An 18138-nucleotide genomic window follows, 5' to 3' on the forward strand; every position below is an offset into this window, starting at 1 on the left:
GGTGTGTGGCCTGCGAGAGGAGGAGAGGCCACTCAGCCATCTGTCCGTCTGTCCCCTCCTGACCTCGAAGCCAGAGCTTCTTTGTCTGTGCCTGTGTAGGCCTGGGGCCGAGCCCATACCCGGAGGCCTCCAGCCACTGGCCCTCCTGTCCCCAGGGGCCAGCGTCCCACAGGCCTGGGGGAGCTTCCTGGATCAGGAGGTCAGCTGCCCTCCGTCTGCCCACCGCACGCTCTGCATCCCGCCCTCGGGACCTTCTCCACAGGCCAGCTAGGCCAGCTCGGGGCCTGGCCACTGCCCTGGTCACTCACTTGTCATTATACCAGCCTGGGGTGGCCACTGTCAGGGCCAAGGGGTCTGGGGAGGAAACCAAGGCCAGGTGGGGGGCGGCCCTGCCCACAGCCCTGAGCGGCATCAGAGCTGGGACCGGGACCCCTGCTGGCCCCAGGAGGGGCGTGTCCTGGCTGAGGACCGGCCACCCAGGACAACCAGCCCCCTGGCTCCAGAGCTGGCCTCTCAGTGAGGTGGGGGGAGCCCCAAAGGTGGGGTTGGGTCCTGGGGGGCTGCCTCTGGGCCTCTGCTGACAGAGCAGAGGGGAACGTAGTGCAGGATCTCAGGCCTCCGGCCAGCCCCGGCCCAAACACACCCAGGGCAGTGGAGCTCAAGGGGGTCCTCGGGGCTGCAGATGGGCTAGAGGATGGCGCACAGGCTATCCGGGCACCCCGGGCCCCAAGCCAGGGCCCTCCCCTCCCCACAGAATTCGAGGCTGTGAACAGGACCCCTCCGCAGCGCCTTCCTTCCTCCACCCCTGTGACCCTGGGGGGCCAGACGCCCTCCCCGGCCCAACACTGTGCATCCGGTCCTGCTGAGCCCACCCCCACTCTGTCTGGAAGGGCAAGGTCATCCTCAGATCACAGACCTGGGTGCATCCCCTGGTGGCCCCTCCCTGTCCACCTGGCCCTGTGGCGAGTCACCAACCTGCTCCAGTCCCAGAGCAGCGTCCCTCCGTCCCGCGCACTCCCGTCTAACCTGGTCCTGCTGCATCCACAGGGCGGCTGGGGCTTATGAGGCCCCTTTCCTCCGACGTCACTGCCCCAGCCCACCCCCCGCCCACCCTGCGGCTTGCCCCCCTCCCCTGGCCCCCCTCCTCAGCTCTCCACTCTTCCCATCTGCTGCCCAGGACGGCTCTCCAAGCGTGGGGGACACGGGTCCCAGTGTAAAGGACCCCATCGCACTGCAGGGTGGGATCCAAGGCACCAAGGGGCCAAACACCTTTATCCCTCACTCCATATGGTCTGTTCCAAAGAGGCCCACGAGGCAGGCACCTCAGGGACCAAGGTCATCACGTGTGGTCCTGGGTGCCAAGCTGTGGGTGATGGGCATGGGGATCCCTGGCAGCCTGGAGTAGCCCCCGGACCCCAGGGTCACGCCAGCCTCACAACCTCCCCACTTGTCCGGCATCGCGCCCCAAGACACGTGACCCCAAACCCAAGCCACTCATGGGTCCCTCTCCAGTGCCCCGCCCCCAAGCCTCCTCCTCCGCACCTGCCCCTTCTCTACAACCCTCCGCGGTCGGTGAGGGCCAGCCTCGCCAGCCCCGCCCCCAGCCCTCCCTACGCACCCCGAAGGCCCCACCCCGACCGACTAGGTTCCCCGCAGGCTGGGCCCGGTAACCAGGGCTTCCGGGGGGGGGGGAGGCACCCAGCCTGGGCCCCAAGCACCCAACCCCTGCTGGACCCCAGGACTCACCCCCCGGAACCACCCTACCCCCACCTGGGCCGGCCCGGCCCCCACCCCCACCCCCTGCTCTGGGCTCAGCTTCCGGAGGCAGAAGCGCTCCGGGAGAGGCGGGCGCAGCGCAGGCCAGTTGACATTTGCTGGAGGCTGGGAGAGGCCAAAGGTCGGGGGCTGGATGCTGCTGGAGAGGCGGGGCCCTTCCCAACGCCCCTGGAGCTTCCTGTCCCCCTCTCCGACCCCCAGCCACTGGGCAGGCGCTGCAGGATCCAGCCAGCTCCCGGCCTTGACCCAGGACCCTCAGAGCCCCTCCTGGCCTCCAGTCCTGCCCTGCGGTTGGTGCTCCTGCAGCTAGGAGGGGCCTGAGGACCCGAGGCGAAGGTAGTTCTGAGACCTGCCGTGGCCTGGGAGCCAGGCGCCCATGCCTGCGGCCCCATGGCTGGACGCCGGACGCCGCAGTGCCGGTGGATGCCCTGCACTGGGTGCTGGCGCTTGGTGCAGGGGCGTGTGGGTGGGGGGAGAGGCAGGCCCTGCAGTCCCAAGTGGAGGCCGGCAGAGGGCGCCTGGCCGGGTGGCCACAGACACACAAACACTGGCATACACGTGTCTGTCCACGTCCACGGCTCACAGGCGCTCGGAACATGCGTGTGCACACTCACGCAGCCCACCAAGGTGCCGCTCTCCACGCTCACAAGCCAGCGGGTCCTGAGCGCTCTTGGCTAGACTCCAGGCAGCCCCCCACCCATGTGCCCACCCAGGAGTCCCTGCACCTGGCACGTGCTCCACGCCCGAGGACCGAGGCCGCGCAGCCCACCTAGCAGCGTCAGGGCTCAGCCAGGGCACAAGCTGCCCACGGTCACAGATCAGAAAGGCAGGACAGAGCCAGGCTGCCCCTGCTGGGCAAGTCCCGTCGGCCTTCTGGAAGCGGCACGGCCGTCACGGCCCTCACTCTGGCGTGCAGGTGGGGACCCCGAGCAACGGCCCCACTTCCCCCAGCCCCAGCAGTGGGGAGGTGGCCCCAGGAGTCCCAGCCCTGACCGCTCGAGAAGCCGGCCCTCAGTGCTGAGCAGAGCCTCCCCAGCCCCTTGGGGAGGAGGTGCAGAGGGCAGGACCCCCACTGCCCAGAAAGCCCCCCAGATGGTGCCCAAGAAGCCCTACTCCCCATCTTCCTGCCAGGACCGGCTCAGGGCGTGGAGTCCCAGGAGAGCCACCAGCATCTGGCGTGCCGCAGGCCTGGGCCCGCTGGGCAGGGCCATCTGGCTGGGAGCAATGGTTGGACTGGGTAGCGCAGGTCACCTGCGAAAACTCTGGAAAAGGAAGCTAACTAAGCTGGGCAAGGGCTGCCTTTAGGTGTCTGCTGGTCAGTCGTGGTGTCTTGGCCAGGAGGTCTGGGGCAAACAGGTGACAGAGGCTGGCCAGGCCTCAGCTGGTGGATTGGCCTGGCCTCCTGGAGCCGGAATCTGGGGAGGACAGCACGCAGCGGCCAGGGGGCCGAGGGCAGGTTCACGGCTGACGGGTATGTTGTCCGGAGAGGCAGAGGCCCCGTGTGTTCAGCACGACCGGGGCTCAGCTGAGAACAGGACCCAGGACCGCCCTACACGGCGCCCTGGCTGCCTAACCCGCCTCCCCACTCAGACCCGACTGCCTTCACCCCGGGGCCCCCCTGCCCACAGCGCTGCTCTGGGACAGGACAGCACAGAGCCACCCGGAAGACACAGCTCCAGCCCGGAGCCTCCAGTCGGCCCCACGTGGCGGCCACAGGTGCCCTCGGTCAGGCAGTTTCAGGATGACGCAGGCTGGCTGACCGCCGGCTGGCAGCCCCAAGTCTACCCAGGGCCAGGGGAGCGCCGGACTGTCCTTACAGAACTGCCCTCTCCCCCAAACGAGGGTGCCGCGCAGATGCCCCCGCGTGTGGCAAGGGAGCTGGATCGGATGCTCAGGCCCTCACTGCCAACCCAGCCAGGAGGAGAGGGCCTGGCACTGTCCTGGCCCAGCGAACAGAACTGCAGAACGGCAGGGGCGCCCGTCCTTTGCCCGTGAGGGGTCTCAGGCCACCCACCTAGTGTCCTGACGTGATGCCTGAGAGCAGAGCACATCTCAGACCAGTGCGCCTCAGGGCCATGCGTATCAGCGCGGGGGGCTCCCGGGCAGAGGGCGACTTACTCCAGCTGAACACGGCCTCCAGGGCAGGGCCTCCTGGACCAGAATCGACAGGAACGAAGTGCCCCCGAAGCCTTCAGGGCCGGGGCAGGATCCCGGAGTCCCGATCCCAACAGGCTGGGGTTCCAGCGTGGAAACAAGAGTGTCAGGACAGACTGCACCCCCTTGTCCGGCCCGGTGCTGACCTGAGGGCCGCCTGCAGTGCAGCCCACCAGCCCTGGTGAGGACCCACGCCTCACACCTGGCCCTCCTGAGTGCCTCTTGGACCCGGGCTGGCAGACCATGTTTGGCCCTGGCTCTCGGGCTGACCTGGGTCTGAGCGTGGCAGACTACTGGTTCAGTGACTGAGACCCGCGGGTCAGCTAAAGGCACCGGTGCTGGCCACTGGGCGTCTTCCTTGGGGAGAAGTGTGGGTGGCCGTGCTGCAGACCTGCCACGTGAGCCACTGCAATCTGGCTGTCCACACGGGGACGGCCCTTCCCGCGGGGCAGGGAGCAGGGACGTTGCACACAAATCACACAGGAGGCCTGGGGGAAGCCTGGCTGAACGGCCTGAGGGCCGGCAAAAACAAGTGCGGGGACAGAGGACCGAGCACGGCGTCGTGTCACGTGGTCGTCAGCGCCGGACCGTAAGAACGGGGTGGCCGGCACACAGCCATCAAAGTCGAGTGGGCTTGGGCGACAGTGAGATCCAAATCACAGTGCAAGGAGGCTGGAAGAGGGGCCGCGAGGAAGGCCGGGGTGCCAGGGCACCGCTGCACGACCCCCCCGAGCTAATGACGGGCTCTAGGGTGACGGCAAGGCCAGGCAGGCGGTGCTCGGGCCGGGCGGACGTAGGCCAGCACTGGTGCAGAGACGGACTGGGGAGCGAAGGGCAGGGGGCAGGTGGCGACTCTCAAACGCTAGGCAGTTTCTTCCAGAGGAAGCGAGAACAAGAGCGACCGAGAAGTGAAAGTGGCTTCAAGGAGACAGGCCTGTCACGGTCACTGGGCAGCCGCGTGCGCCGCTGGGGAGGGCGTTTATTACCGAGCGCACTGGGGGTGGTGGCTGGGTGTGGGTGGCCCCCGCAGCAGCAGGGAGCACTTCCTGCGACAGCGCCCGGCCCGGGGCCCCAGGAGAGCCGGGACAGGGAGGCACACGCCCCTGGGGTCCCGGCCGAGGCTGTCCTCCCACGCGGCCGGCACTTCCTGGGTGGAAAGGAGCAAGGCGGCGGTGCGGCCGCTGCGCCCTACCAGTCCTGGTTGTCCCAGCCGTCGTCCACGGCGGCCGGCGGTGCCGCCTCCTTGACAGCCCTGGCCCTGGCCCTGGCCTCCACCCCAGCCCCCCAGGCCTCCCCACCACCAATGTCGCCACCCCCGTTGCTGGACGCAGACGCGGGGCCCGAGCCCCACACGTCCCAGCCATCCGAGCTCCTCTTGTCGGCTGAGGGGTCTGCACACGTCCAGCTGTTGCCGCTTGGGGACCTGTGGGCCCCAGCAGGGTCACTGCTCCCGAAGGCCTCCCAGAAGTTCCGGTCGGTGGTGCCGTGGGAGCTGTCCCCGCTGCTGTTCTGACAGCTCCGGCCCTCCGGGGCTCTGGGACAGAGAGTGGTCTCTGAGCGGCTCCCAGAACCAGGAGGTCCAGAAGGTTGCCGTTGTGGCCCTGAGCCGCCTGGTATTCCCCAGGCTCCTCCCCAGAGAACGGGGGTCAAGGCCGAGTCCAAGCCCCCAGCCAGAGCCCCACCCCCAACCAGGGCACTCAGCCAGTGCCACTCAGGGTCCCAGAGCCACTGTTCTCGATCTAGGGCAGAGGAAACCCAGCCTCAGGGCGGCTCCGCCACAGAGCTGAGGCCGTGGAACCTGTGGGAGGGACTCAGGCCTCCTGCCACCAGAGCCCACTCTCCACCAGTCCCACCCAAACGCAGGATGTTTTGAAGGAAAACGTAAAGCGCTGGTTTCCTGCAACGATTAAGGGGGAAAAAAACCCAGACCCTTCTCTGCACTGTGGAGTCCCTCAGTCCCTCAAACCACAGTCACACCGCTGAGCACAGCGGACAGCACGCAGAGGGGGAAGCGCTGAGGCATCCCGTCCGCGAGCATGGGAAACACGCCCAGGCCTCGGGCAGACGGACAGGACAGCACGCGCCACGGCCGGAGTGGCCGCTGCTCCGGGCCTGGCCTGAGACCATCCATCCCCCCACCAGATCCCCAGGGTCCCACCTGGGGTCAGAGAAGGAGAAGGCTGCCCAGTCTGGGCTCGCAGCAGAAAGGCCCGGGCGGGAGCCCTGAATGCTCCGGAGTCCTGGGAGGGGGGTCAGAGCCCAGCCGCACCCCCTCTCCCTCAGCCTGTCCCACAGAGGCGAGGCTGAGACTCTCCCTCCCCAGCCCTGGACGGTGGCAGCTCCCACGAGGTCGAAGGCAGGGCTTCACAGCGAGAGGTCAGGGGGCCGACATGCCTCTCTGCACCCCCAGGACTCCAGGGGTTTCTGCACTGTGAGCCCTGAGCCCCTGGGGGAGACACACCTGCCTCCCAGAGACCCCAGGGGAGAATGCCACACGGAAGGGGGCCCACTTCAGGAAGGGGGGCCAGTATACCTGTCCAACGGGTCCTCCGCTCTCCCAGAAAAAAAGGTGGTGACATCCCTCCAGCCCCTGCTACCGACTCCCTGGACCTGGAAGGAGACGTAGGCGCTCAGCCTGGGCTCTGACGCCAAGTGCAGAGTTGAGACCTGGGTGAAGTTTAGGAACACGGCGACACCACGGGGCTCGGGCGGTTCGCCCCGGCGCTGGGGACGGTGGGATGCCCGCTGTGTGGACGCAGAGGCTGTGGCCCCAGGAGCTCAGCGGAGAAGCTCCTGGGTGGGAAGCAGGACAAACGCCAACCCGCCCCTCCCCGCCCCCAGCGGCGCTAAGGCAGAGAAGGCGGCCGCCCCCAGCGCACTCACCAGGGGAGGTCGGCAGCAGCAAGACAAGGGCAGAAAGAAGAGAAGCAACAGGTTAGTGGCTGTGACGGGTGCCCGTCAAGCCGTTTCCATATTCCTCAGGCTGTCGGCACCGGAGCGTCTACCTGACCCTCCTCACGTCCTACAGGCCCCTCGGGCCAAGAAGCCATACGGGGCATGAAGCGCCCGGCCCTTGCTGCTCGCGGTTCCGGGCTCCTTGGAATATGGAGACGCTTTCAGCCGAGCCCGTCTGTCAGGCGGGGCTTCCCTACCTTGGCCGCCAACTCAGAGAACCCACTGGAAACATCATCAAAAATCTTTCCCTCCTTCACCTGGTGGATCGAAACAGCATCGTCATAGCCGAGGCAGATGCCCTGCTGCCCATTACTGACAAAGGACAACGCCCACCGACACCTGTCAGGGGACCTGTCTCCACGCCGCGTCGCCCCCTCCCCAGAAGTGAGGGCGAGGAGCAAGCCGACCACCCCGCAGCCCGGGCTGGTCTCGCTCGGACCCTCCCCCGGTGGTCTCCCGAGCACAGGCTGGCGCTGGCCGCAAACCGCACGCCCCCCTCCCCCGGGAGCTTCTCTCGCCGCCTTGGCCTCCTCCGGGGTGAGGGGCCGGGCACACACACAGCCACGCGGGAGCAGAGTACAAGGCCAGGCCTTGCTGGGCTGGGGGACGAGAGCCATAGGCACAACGCACGCGTGAGGACACGGGGAGTGAGCACGGGAGTCTGAAGCCCGAACAGCGCCTCCCAGCACCACTGCCCCCCGAATGAGGCCCACGGGAGACGCACGCAGCCGAGTACCGGAGTCCCCGCGTTACCTTCTCCTGGGCAGGTTTGAGGACACTCTCGTTCAGACTGTGGCCCAACTCTGATGCCTGTTGGAAGGACAGATGCGATGAGAAAAAGCCGTGTACGTGGCAGCACGTTCACCCCAGGACTGCGAGCCCTGCCCGCGGAGGGGAGGCTGCAGACGGCGAGCAGCCCGCCAGCACCCGATGCTCCATGCTGTCGCGGAGGCTGGAGACCGCTGCCCCTGGCCTACGCACTCTGGGAAGGGGCTCGGACAGCAGCCAGCTCTTGGAAGCCCACCCCATCCGGTGGCCACCGTCAGGCTCTTCCCGTCGGAGCCCACAGGATCCATCCCAGGAGAACAGCCCCTGGCATCCCCCCGACACAAACGGGTGGATCCCAAGCCCCACCTGCCCTCCAGGGGCCCTGCGGGAGTTCGGACAGAAGGGGATGGAGCTGGGGAGCGAGCCCAGGCCAGCAGCTCAGGTGGGGGGCAGGCAGGACAGAGGGGAGGCAACCACGGAGCGGGGCCCTCGCCACTGGCATAGGACTCCCCAGCACCGCTGCAGCAGCAGCCTCAGGTTCCGGATCCCGCGCCTCCTGCCCGAGACGTGGACGCCCGAGCACCGTGGATGGGCCACGCGGGAGCCCGTCGGGCTGGGGAGCAGCTCTGAGCGTGAAGACAGGGAGCACCAACATGCAGCCGCGGCGCAGACACCTCAGAGCGGGGCACGCGCCAGACACGCGGCGGGGGGGGGGCGTGCACGAGCATGGACGCGGCCTTACCAGCTCTGGCTGCTGCTTGGAACCCCAGAACTTCACCCAGACAGCATGGGGAGACGGGGGGTGGGAGAGAGAGCGAGGCGGTGGGAGCGGTGTTTGGCAACAACCAGGACATGGTCCCGTGGGCGCCGCACGCTCTCTAGACCTGGCACCTCCCACCTGGGAGCTTTCCAGCATGGTAGGAGTGAGCAGTTAGGGAGTCGAGATGGGGGCTCAAAGAGATCAGCCCTTGGGCCGTGAGGGGGCCCGCGTGGCCCCAGAGGCTCCTTGGACGGCCTGGCACCACGCCGGGACCACCGGGGCTGCCAGCCAAGGTGTGAGAAAAACACGAACACCAGGGCCCGAGATGCCGCCCACGAGAAGGGAGGGCGCTAACCAGGGACAGAGGCACGCTGCTGCCACAGGATGCAGACCCCGGTCCCCTGGGGGGCGCTGGGCCTCCCGTGTGCGGTTGCCCAGACATGGCACAGAGCCTCCTTCCCCACGAGGCCAAGGGCACAGGGGCCTATGGCTGCCCGCCTACCAGGGAAGGGGCAGGATCTAAGCCTCCTCCACCTGCTAACCCGCAGGCGCCCAAAGTGACACGTGGACATGTGAGCCTGGGAGGCGAACGCACGCACGGGCCTGTCAGTGCCCGAGTTGCCCGCGGAAGCGCCCTTCCCCTGAGCGCGAGGCACGAAGCGTGCGACCAGCCTAGAACCCTTGAGAGCACGAATGCAGAGGCTTCCTTTGTTACCTTTTGACTTGCCTGGGATCCAAACTTTGTCGCCTGAAAGGAAACACAGAGAGAGGGCTTTCTGGTCAGCTGCCTGACGCTGGCCACCAGGGCTGCACGTCCTTGGGGCCCAGACACCCGTGCTGGTCTCCTGACGGCTGCGAGGCACTGGTGCTCACCCCACAGCAGCTCTAAGGGGCCCTGCAAAGCTGCCCACCACACCAGCTTCCCCTGGAGGAAGGCCGTCAGGGGAGGGGCAGCCAGGATGAGGGAGCAGGGCTGACGCCGACCTCCCTGCTCTGGAATGCAGGGCGCACAGGCCGCCCACGGGCCCACAGGTGGGGCAGGTCCCTCTCCAGCGAGCTCTCCCCCTCGCTGCCGAGCGCGGTCTGGTCACACCTCTCACCTCTGCCCAGCACCCCGGCCGCTCTCATAAGCAAAGAGGGAAAGGCCTGGATCCCCACCGCAGCCCCGCAAAGCCCCGGAGAGAATCAGCAGAGGCCACGTGGCAGGCTCCTCCCCAGGCTCTGGCCCTCAGAAACTCCCGTCCTGGCCTCTCCAGGGCCCGTGTGCTCTGGGTCAGCCTGCCAGGCGGCCTCCCGTCCCTGCTCCGGGCGTTCCTGTCCCTGCCACGGCACGGTCTCCTCACCAGGCCCGTACCCTCGCACACGCCTCTGGCCTGGCCCCTCCTGCCTGGCCTCCACCCAGTCACTGCCAGGAGCCGAGCACGTGCCCACGGCCCAGCTGCCTGTCCTGACAAAACCCCCAAATCCTGCGTTGCCTCAAGCCCAGGAGCAGGCGAGGGCAAGAGGAAACTCAGGCTGTCTATACCCTGGAGACCCAGCAGCAGAAACTCCAGGCTTTGCTTGGGCCGGGGGAGGGGGAGGCAGGGAAGCCTGGGTCACCCTGACGCCCCGCCGGCACCCGCCTTCTGGAGCCAGCCCAGCCCCTGCAGGCAGCTCCGCTCTGCCCGGTACACCACCAACCGTCACAACAAAGAACGTCCGTGGGGCCTGGAGGATTCGCCAGGGCGAGAGGCTGCTCACCGAAACCCCCTCAGGGCAGATGGACGTGCGGCCTGAGCCCCGTCAGGACCCCCTGGCCTCCCAGAGCCACCTGGCCTGCGTGGCCGCATGACGGGACAGGCTACTTACACCCTCCTTCGCTGCTGAGGCAAACCTGCTTGCTCCAGTGGCAAAACTGCTCCAGCCCTGAAAGGAAGTGACACAGAAGCCACATGGTGGCTCCACACGTGGCCACCAAGGGGAGTGCTCCTCAGACACGCGCCGGCCGCCTCGCACCCACGTTCTGTGGGAAGGACACAGCCAGGGCCCCAGAAGCAGCTCCTGGCCCGGCTCCCTGGAGACATGCCTTCCCCCGAAGCGCCCCGCTGCCCCTCCAGACAGACCACGGGGCGCTGGGGGCACTGAAAGCTGACCTCCTTCCTCTAAGTCCAAGGTTGTTTCCCCTAAGCCTCCAAGATAGATGAAAGCAATTTGGAAATAGAAACTCTTCATTTAAATCCCAACTCGGCCTGTTCCATCTGAGGAGACGCGGAGGGACCCTCGCGAGGAACTGAGAAGACAAGTGCGTGCGGCCTCTTCCCCATGGCGGGGCGGGGTGACACGGAGACACACACACTACAGCCTGGGAGGCGCTTCTGGAGAACAGGCTCCTGCACGGCGTGCCAGGCCGACGGCCCCTTTCTTCCCTGGGGCAGCCCTGGCCCAGAACCCACATGCTTGGGAGGCTCTGCCAGGAGCGGGCGGCCAGGCGGGCTCCACTCAGAGGAAACGAGCCTTGCTAAATCTGAGGGACGTGTTTTGTAGCCAAAGTAAACGAACGACAAAACACGCGTGGGATTAAACACCATAAGCGGCGCTTTAAGAAGAGACGTCAGTGAAGGAAAGGGAGGGGGGTCTCTGTGAGACGGGCCAGCGCGGGATCCCAGGACGGCCAGGCGCCGGGAGGCCCCTGGGGAGCGGGGGACAGCCAGGATGGGCGTCCTCACCGAGTACAGGGACGACATGGCGCTGTTGAGGAAGTCGTCTTCCCTCTTCGGAGGCGGTACCGTGTTCCCAAACCCCACGTAGCGGTTCTCCTGGGCCCTGGCGGGGACACAAGCAACAGCCCTGCTGCTCCCGACAGCTGGGGGTGCGGACGTGCCCAGACCCGGGACGGGCACCCCGGAGGACGTGCGGCTCCCACACCCCAGTGTGGGGTCAGGCTCTCCTCTGTTGGTGGGACGAGGCCCTCCTGCTGCGCCTGCCAGAGGACCTGGCGAGACCCAAAGCGACAGCCGGTCACTGCAGGGAGTGGGACAGGCTCGACCACAGGTCAGGCAGGTTCCAGGAAGGAAGCACGTCCTTTCTGCTCCCAAGCATTCTGAGCCGCGGTTTTCTCTCCACTCAAGCTCCCCACCCGAACCTGGGCTGCCAGGCAGCACCCCGGGAGGCCTGCCGATTCTGCACCCCCTGCATATGTGGGCAGCAGCCTCCCCCGACCCTCGCAGGGGCCAAATTCCCGGGGGCCCCAGGTCTGCCTGGGCCTCCCCCAGCTCCCCCAAGCCCTCCGGAGGCCTTACCCTTGATAGGAGCCAAGGTCATCGTTCAGCCAGTCTTCAAAAGCCTTGTCCGCGGAGGCGGTGGAGTTCTGCAGCTGGCCAGAGGCTCTGCAATGGAGGGTCAGAGGTCAGAGAGGCCGACATGGGGTGGGCACACGCCCACAGGATCACGGGGGTCTCTGGGAGGTGCCGTCACGCCCACCTGCTCACACCTGGCTCCTCCAAAGCTTGGAGCAGAGGGCGGCTCAGGCTTAGGCTCAGCGGCTGAAGCCGGCAAGAAGCAGGGGGAGGTGCTGCAGCCCAGGGTGGGGGGCACAGCAGCTCCACGCCTGCCCATGCCTGCAGGGAGGCCGCAGGGGTCGAGGCCAAAGCAAGCGCTCGGCAGGAATCTGGAGCCCTTCCGACCGGAATCTCGCCACACAAGGGGGAGGCGGAGGGGAGGGCCGCTGGGCACCCCTGGCGTCAACAGGGAGCTCTCTCTGAGACCAGTCACCCCGGAACACCAGCCTCCAACCCACGAGAGGACACAGGATGCCCGCCAGGGGGATGGGTCACCCTGGGGACGTGGGCAGCCCTCAGGCAGGACAGGAGACATAAACAGCAGCCAGACTGGGTCCTACAGAGATGCCGTGTGCTGTGGGCACAGATCTGAGGAATGGGGAATGGTGCTTCTACTTCAGACGTACCTTTACCGGTTGAATTTCTACTAAAAGTTTGAATTGTAACTTAAAAAGTTGTTTTTCCCACTGACTTTCAGAAACAGCTCACAACTGGAGCTGTTACCACAACAGCACAGGGACCCTGAGCCACAGTTAAGGTCAGAGCCGGGCAAACCCAGCCCAGAGCCCGGCCCACAGGCCAGACGAGTAGCTACCGGTGGGCAGAGGACGGCAGCGTCTTGGGCTGAGGTGGGGTCCAGTTCTGGGCGGGCGATGACTCCAGAGACCATTCTCTGCCTTCGGCCAGAGTGGCCACCTGCAGAGGGAGCCAGGGCGTCAGGCAGCATGGATGCCGCCTGCCCCGCACACAGCCCCTCGGGCTCAGCTGCCACGGGCCAGGGCTCTGCGGGTGCCGACACTGAGACTGGCTCTCACCATGGGCAGAGTGAGCAAGCTCTTGGTCGGTGTGGCGCCCGGGCCCCCTCTGCACCCCCTGAATGGATGCAGCGCTCCCCAGAGGCTGCGAGGAGGGCTCAGCCCTCCTAATCACAGGCCACCTGCTTCTCCTTGGGTGGGGCGAGCTGGGGCCACACGTCCTGTCTGTGTGTGGACTGCACATGGCCTCCGTGTCGTGTCAGAACCCACAGGAGATCTCAGCCCCTGGAACCACTCCAGCAGCCGATGGCTGGAGCAGCCTGCACACGGCCGGGCGGCCTGTGCTCACCTTGTCCCTGAAGAGGGCGGCGGCCTTGCTGTTGTACTTCTCCTGCAGGGACCAGCAGGGGTCATAGACCTCTTGACACTCCAGGAACTCCCGGAATTTAGCGTTCCCGCCGGCCTTCATCTTCTCCAGCTCCACGTCCTTCCACTTGTCCATAGTGACGGACCGGACAAAGCTACACACCAGAGGGCCGACCTCGCCACCAGTACCAGCATCCAAGAGCCCACCCCAAACAGTCTGGAATTAGACACGTGCACCTCCTGTGCCAGAGCGCCGGAGCGGGTAGGAGCTGGCCTGGGGGTGGCCCTCACCTTCCCGTCACCCGCCAGGCGGCAGCCCAGGAGCAGAGGGCACTGACCTGAGGTGCACCCCGAGCCCGCGGTGCTTCCCCGAGCACTCCAGGCAGATCCAGATGCCGTAGGTCACGCTCACCCACTGAGGGTTGAAGGCGCCGCACTCAAAACACACCTGCGAAGAGCGTCCCGGCGACTCACCCGGGGCGGGGCGGGGCCCGGGGACCCAATGGGGGGCCCCCAGAGGGGGCAGAGGGAGGCTGGCTGGGAGGCCAACGGTGACAGGGAGGGAGGACTCTGAGGCCACGAGCAACTCTGAGAGGACCCCAAAACCTAAGCCAAGTGTCAAGGAAAAGCGGACACTTACGTTGTTTTCATCTTGCACCCTAATTTCCTTAAGAACTTTCCTAGTTCTCGGGCTGGCCATGGCGCTGTGAAAGAGAAAAACAAACTTTTCAACTTCCAAATAGGTCACTTCACAAGAAGATCAACCTTTGGTGCAAACACACTACAAAGTATGACTTCAAGAAATTCCGTGAAGCTGCTTGGAAGCTACAGGGGAACAGGGCTACTTACTGCAGGAACCTGCTCTCCACGTGCTAAGGAAAGCCGAGATCAGTCTGGACGCTCCCGGGCCAACCACAGCGTGATTATTAGGGGCGATGCGCAATTACCGGAGGCTGCTCATCATGTACCATCAAGACCACACGATTTATAAAAACACCCGTCTTCTGGTGAAGTTCACAGCAAGGGGTGGTCTTCACAAAACGTGCTCAGACTGGCTGTTAAATCTCATTTCCCCTTTTCAGGGCGACACATCAGACTTGGGCTGACAGTATCCGAAGCCAGGGAGCCCCACATTCTCGGCCCCCGCAGCCCCTCTACCTTCTACCAGTGCAGGGAGGCTCCTGGCCTGGGGCGGAAGCAGTGGCCCCGACTGACACAGGAAGAAGCTGGCCTCCCAGGGACCATCTGAAGGATGGAAGTGACAGACAGCATGGCCACAGCAGGGCAAGGACAGGGGCCTATGGACCAGCAGACCTGCCACCGCATCTCGGGGGGACACTGCCGGGGAACAGCAGCCACACAGCCTGAGCCGAAGAGAAAACCCATTTACTTCTTTATAGACCTCCTAGCTTTGGCAAAGTTCAAGCTCAAGTGGTGGCCCGGTAAGTTTCAGGCGGGGGATGGGGAGGGAGCCCAGGGTGGTGTCGGCAGTAAAGTAACCCCATGGATGCCCAGCCTGAGTCTCAGGCTGGCCCTTCCCTCGTGACCAGGACCTGCAGGCTGTCCCTCCAGCTCCCCCGGCAGCATGCGTCCTCTCAGGACACACAGGCCGCTTAAGGGACAGAGCCACACACCTGGGCTGCTGGCGGTGTCTCCAGCCTCCGACCCTGCACCCCACCATCTGTGAGGGACTGCTCCAACCAGCTTCCCTGCCAATGCTTTAGCGTGAAAGTCCCATGAGCAGCAGTCACCTTCGGTTACTCCCCAAGGGGACCCTGCCTCTCCCCACACCCAGGCCTCCTGAATCCTGAGCCCCAGGATGCCTAACGCCCACAACGCCCACTTCTGAGGTTAGGAGACAAATGTCTGCTTTCTGTAACTGAGGGAAACAAAGCCAAGGGCTCGCCGGAGGCGCCTTTCTGCTCTGTATTTCTCTGTGCTGTGCATCACGGTCTCAAAGGCAAACACCTGAACCCACAATCCTGCCCAGCACCCAGCACCCGGCCCGATCCATCCAGGCGGGATCCTGTCCTCACGCTGAGCTCGTCACCCACAGGGCGAAGGCAGAAATGGGTGGCCCCTGGGAGCTCTTTCCAGAGAACTGTGCCTGCCCAGAGGCTCCCGTTCTGGCCAACAGGACCCAGGCAAACAAAAGTCAGAACTCGGGTGAGCCTGCCCTGAATTTCCAACTGCGTAAAAGAAGGCAGAGAGAGTGTCTGCAAAAGTACAGCAAAGGAAATACGTGAAAACTAAATGACTTGGCTCGGATTTAAAAGGAACTTTTTTTGGACGTGAGAATCCTTTACTTCTGTGAAATGCTAACTTTAATACCTAAAAAACAAACACTTCCTAACTTTCAAAACTATAGTTTGTCTTGAAACATAATCTAAGAACTCCTGCATTAATGCTTGAAACCAAACCCAGCTCTGTGCAAGTGAACGTGGCCTCAGTAAACGGTGAACCAAATAACACTTCTCAGTTTACAGGAAAAAGCCACTTGTCAGCCGGCAGAACGCTGTTCCTTACGCTGGGACTTCCTCAATGCCTGAGATGAAAAGGGATGACTTAGGGACACCGCTTGGGGCTGTTACACAGGCGACAGGCAGAAATCCTGCTCATCTTCCCCAGAAACCACCTGAGGCCCCCGAAGCACCTACACCGAAGAACAACTGTTTCTCACTTAAAACACCATCACTTCTGAACTTCTGCAGCGTATGGTCCCAGGAAGGGATGCCAAAGCCAACTTAAACGCTAATTATCCCCCGGGCCATTATCACAGCCCCACCTGGCACAGAAACAGAGGATGGCAGAACCCTCAGGCCTGCACTAAACGACACAATTAACTCTCACGTGGGTGGTCAGCGACGAAGCTGTTGAACAGGGCAGACGAGCACAGTTCTACCTAAACGCACGGGCACTGACAGAGAAGTCCAAAGTCCCTTCTTGGTTTCCTCTCCCTCCCCCAAGACGATCACCCACGGCCACCAAGGGTGAGGCTGCCATTTCCGATTAGACCGGCCTCTCCAACACCGAGGGGGAGGACGCTTCCCTCTTAGGAGTGGAAGCCCCTTCAAAGCTCAGACCCGGCCCGACGGGACCCTGTGTCCAAACCAGCTCCTGGTGCCGAAGGAAGGGACGGGGCAGGGCCGGCTCGCCCCACGGAGGGGGTGTTGGTGGGCAGCGGCCCGTGACAGCCTCAGAGGAAAGAAGGCTGAGGGCCGGGGGCGAGCTGCGGGGGCGTGTGGGTCCAGGCGGGGGCGGCCAGAGGAGGGGGGACGGCCGGGGGCCCGTGGACTAGCCCCGGGGTGGCCGGGGGAGGGCGGGGTGGGCGCTTCCAGGTCCTGCGGACAGCGGCCTCGGAGCGGGTGGGGGTCTGGGCGGAGGCGGCCGCCGGCAGGGGCAGTGGACCAGCCCGAGGGGAGCCGGGGCCTCGGGGCTTCGGCCGCGCGCTTACCGGGCAGAGGGCTCGATCCTGCGCGCCGGGTCGGGCCGGGTCAGGCCAGGGTCAGGGCCGGGGTCCTGGCCGGGGTCGGCCGCGCCGCGAACCGCACCGAGGACGACCGCCGACCACCCACCCCACCGCCACCAGCTTCCGGCTACGTCGCGCCTCGCAACGCCTCACGGGAAGCCGGGGATGGGCCGGCGGGGGCGGGCCTTCCTCCTCGCCTGCTCGGCCGGAAGCGCTGCCTCACCCCGTAGCTATGGGGACGCGTCCTCCTCCGGGCTGCTGTGTCGGAGCTGCTAGTCCAGCGGGGACCGCGGTAGCCTGGGGACCGACAGCCGTGCTCACCAGCGGTGCGCCGTCAGGATCAGACGGGAAACTGATGGCCTGCTCAAATTAGAACGATTCATGGGCGTTTACTCACAAGGGGGCTGGTTAGCAGGGTATGCGCGGGTTTAGGGCACCGCAGGAATTCTGCGGGAACCCAGGGCTGGAGCAGCAGAGCTGTGACGTCAGCAGACTCCAAGGAAAAGAGGGAAGGAGGGGTTCCCGGACTCGGGAAGGGCAGTGTCCTCAGGGCCACTGCCCAAGAGGAGCTGTCATCTTTTGTTGAGGGCATGACCAGCCCAAGGTGACCTAGTAGAAGAAGGCACAGGAATAAATACCGGCCTCTCTGGCCTCTCACCCTCTGGTCTCCCGATTTTGCCTCCCACTGGCCAGGCCCACCGGTGCAGTCTGAGGTGGAGAAGGGTAGGGGGGGGCACGGAGGACAGCTGGAGACGTTGCAAGCAGGCTGCAAAGCAGTGTGGATCCCAAATATGGGAAATATGACTGTAGAAAGAAAACTGTCCAGAGTGATGATCTCTGGGGAGTATAACTGCAAGCGATTTTTGGTTTTGTTTTTACTCTGTGCTCTTATGTGTATTCCACATATTCTTCATTGATCTATGGAACTTTTGGAGTGATCAAGTACGAACGTTTTTACTGAGGTATAATTTACATTCAACAATTTACGTTCAATGAGTTTTGAGAAATGCATACTGCAGTGTAACCTCCACCATGATCAATTATAGAACATTTCCATCACAGGCAACCACTGTTCTTACTTTTATCCCCATTTCTTAGTTTACCTGTTCTAGAACTTCATATAAATGGAATCATGCAATAAGTACTCTTCTGAATGGCTTCTTTCACTTAGCATAATGTTTTCAAGGTTCATCCATGTCATAGCATGTCAGCACTTCATTCCTTTTTATTGCTGAATACTATTCCGTTAAATGAATATAACTCTTTGTTTATCCACTCACATATTGGACAGTGGAGTCATTTCTGAGTCTTGGGTATTGTGAATAAAGCTGCCCCGAAATTCACATGGGTATATTTTAACATTTCTTGTGCATAATTACCTAGAAGTTAGGTTGCTGGGTGATCGGGGAGGTGTATGTTGAACCTCATAAGAAATTGTGAAGCAGTCTTCCAAAATGGCTGTACCATCTCACACCCCACCAGCAGTGTGAGAGCTCCAGTGTCTGGCATGTATGCTGGGTTATCTCATTTGCATTTCCCTCCATTGCTGGTTGAAAGGTGCCCTGGAGGGTTATCTTAGCTTCCTGGCCCTTCCAGCCC

At 64.0% G+C, this 18138-nt stretch overlaps 1 protein-coding gene across 3 annotated transcripts; it reads right to left on the reverse strand.

Annotated features, from left to right (window-relative positions):
* Nucleotides 1-3531: 3531 nt before the first annotated feature.
* ARFGAP1 (ADP ribosylation factor GTPase activating protein 1) lies at nt 3532-16675 on the reverse strand. 3 transcript variants are annotated; one of them, XM_029221352.1, is made up of 14 exons: nt 16525-16670; nt 13711-13774; nt 13409-13518; nt 13054-13225; nt 12545-12645; nt 11692-11778; nt 11119-11215; nt 10262-10318; nt 9129-9161; nt 8396-8425; nt 7639-7695; nt 7083-7142; nt 6464-6540; nt 3532-5464 (listed from the first exon to the last, which is right to left on the reverse strand). In XM_029221352.1, the coding sequence occupies exons 2-14, from the start codon at nt 13768-13770 to the stop codon at nt 5119-5121; spliced, it is 1287 nt and encodes a 428-aa protein (XP_029077185.1). In that variant the 5' UTR covers nt 13771-13774; nt 16525-16670; the 3' UTR covers nt 3532-5118. The 3 variants fall into 3 exon arrangements, with proteins under 3 accessions (XP_029077185.1, XP_029077184.1, XP_029077183.1); XM_029221351.1 differs by lacking the exon at nt 16525-16670 and having other exon boundaries at nt 3533-5464; nt 13054-13287; XM_029221350.1 differs by lacking the exon at nt 8396-8425 and having other exon boundaries at nt 3536-5464; nt 16525-16675.
* Nucleotides 16676-18138: the final 1463 nt, after the last annotated feature.

This window comes from Monodon monoceros, unplaced genomic scaffold, assembly GCF_005190385.1.
Source record: "Monodon monoceros isolate NGI ecotype Baffin Bay Population unplaced genomic scaffold, NGI_Narwhal_1 Super_Scaffold_13, whole genome shotgun sequence".
NCBI classification, from domain to species: Eukaryota; Metazoa; Chordata; class Mammalia; order Artiodactyla; family Monodontidae; genus Monodon; species Monodon monoceros.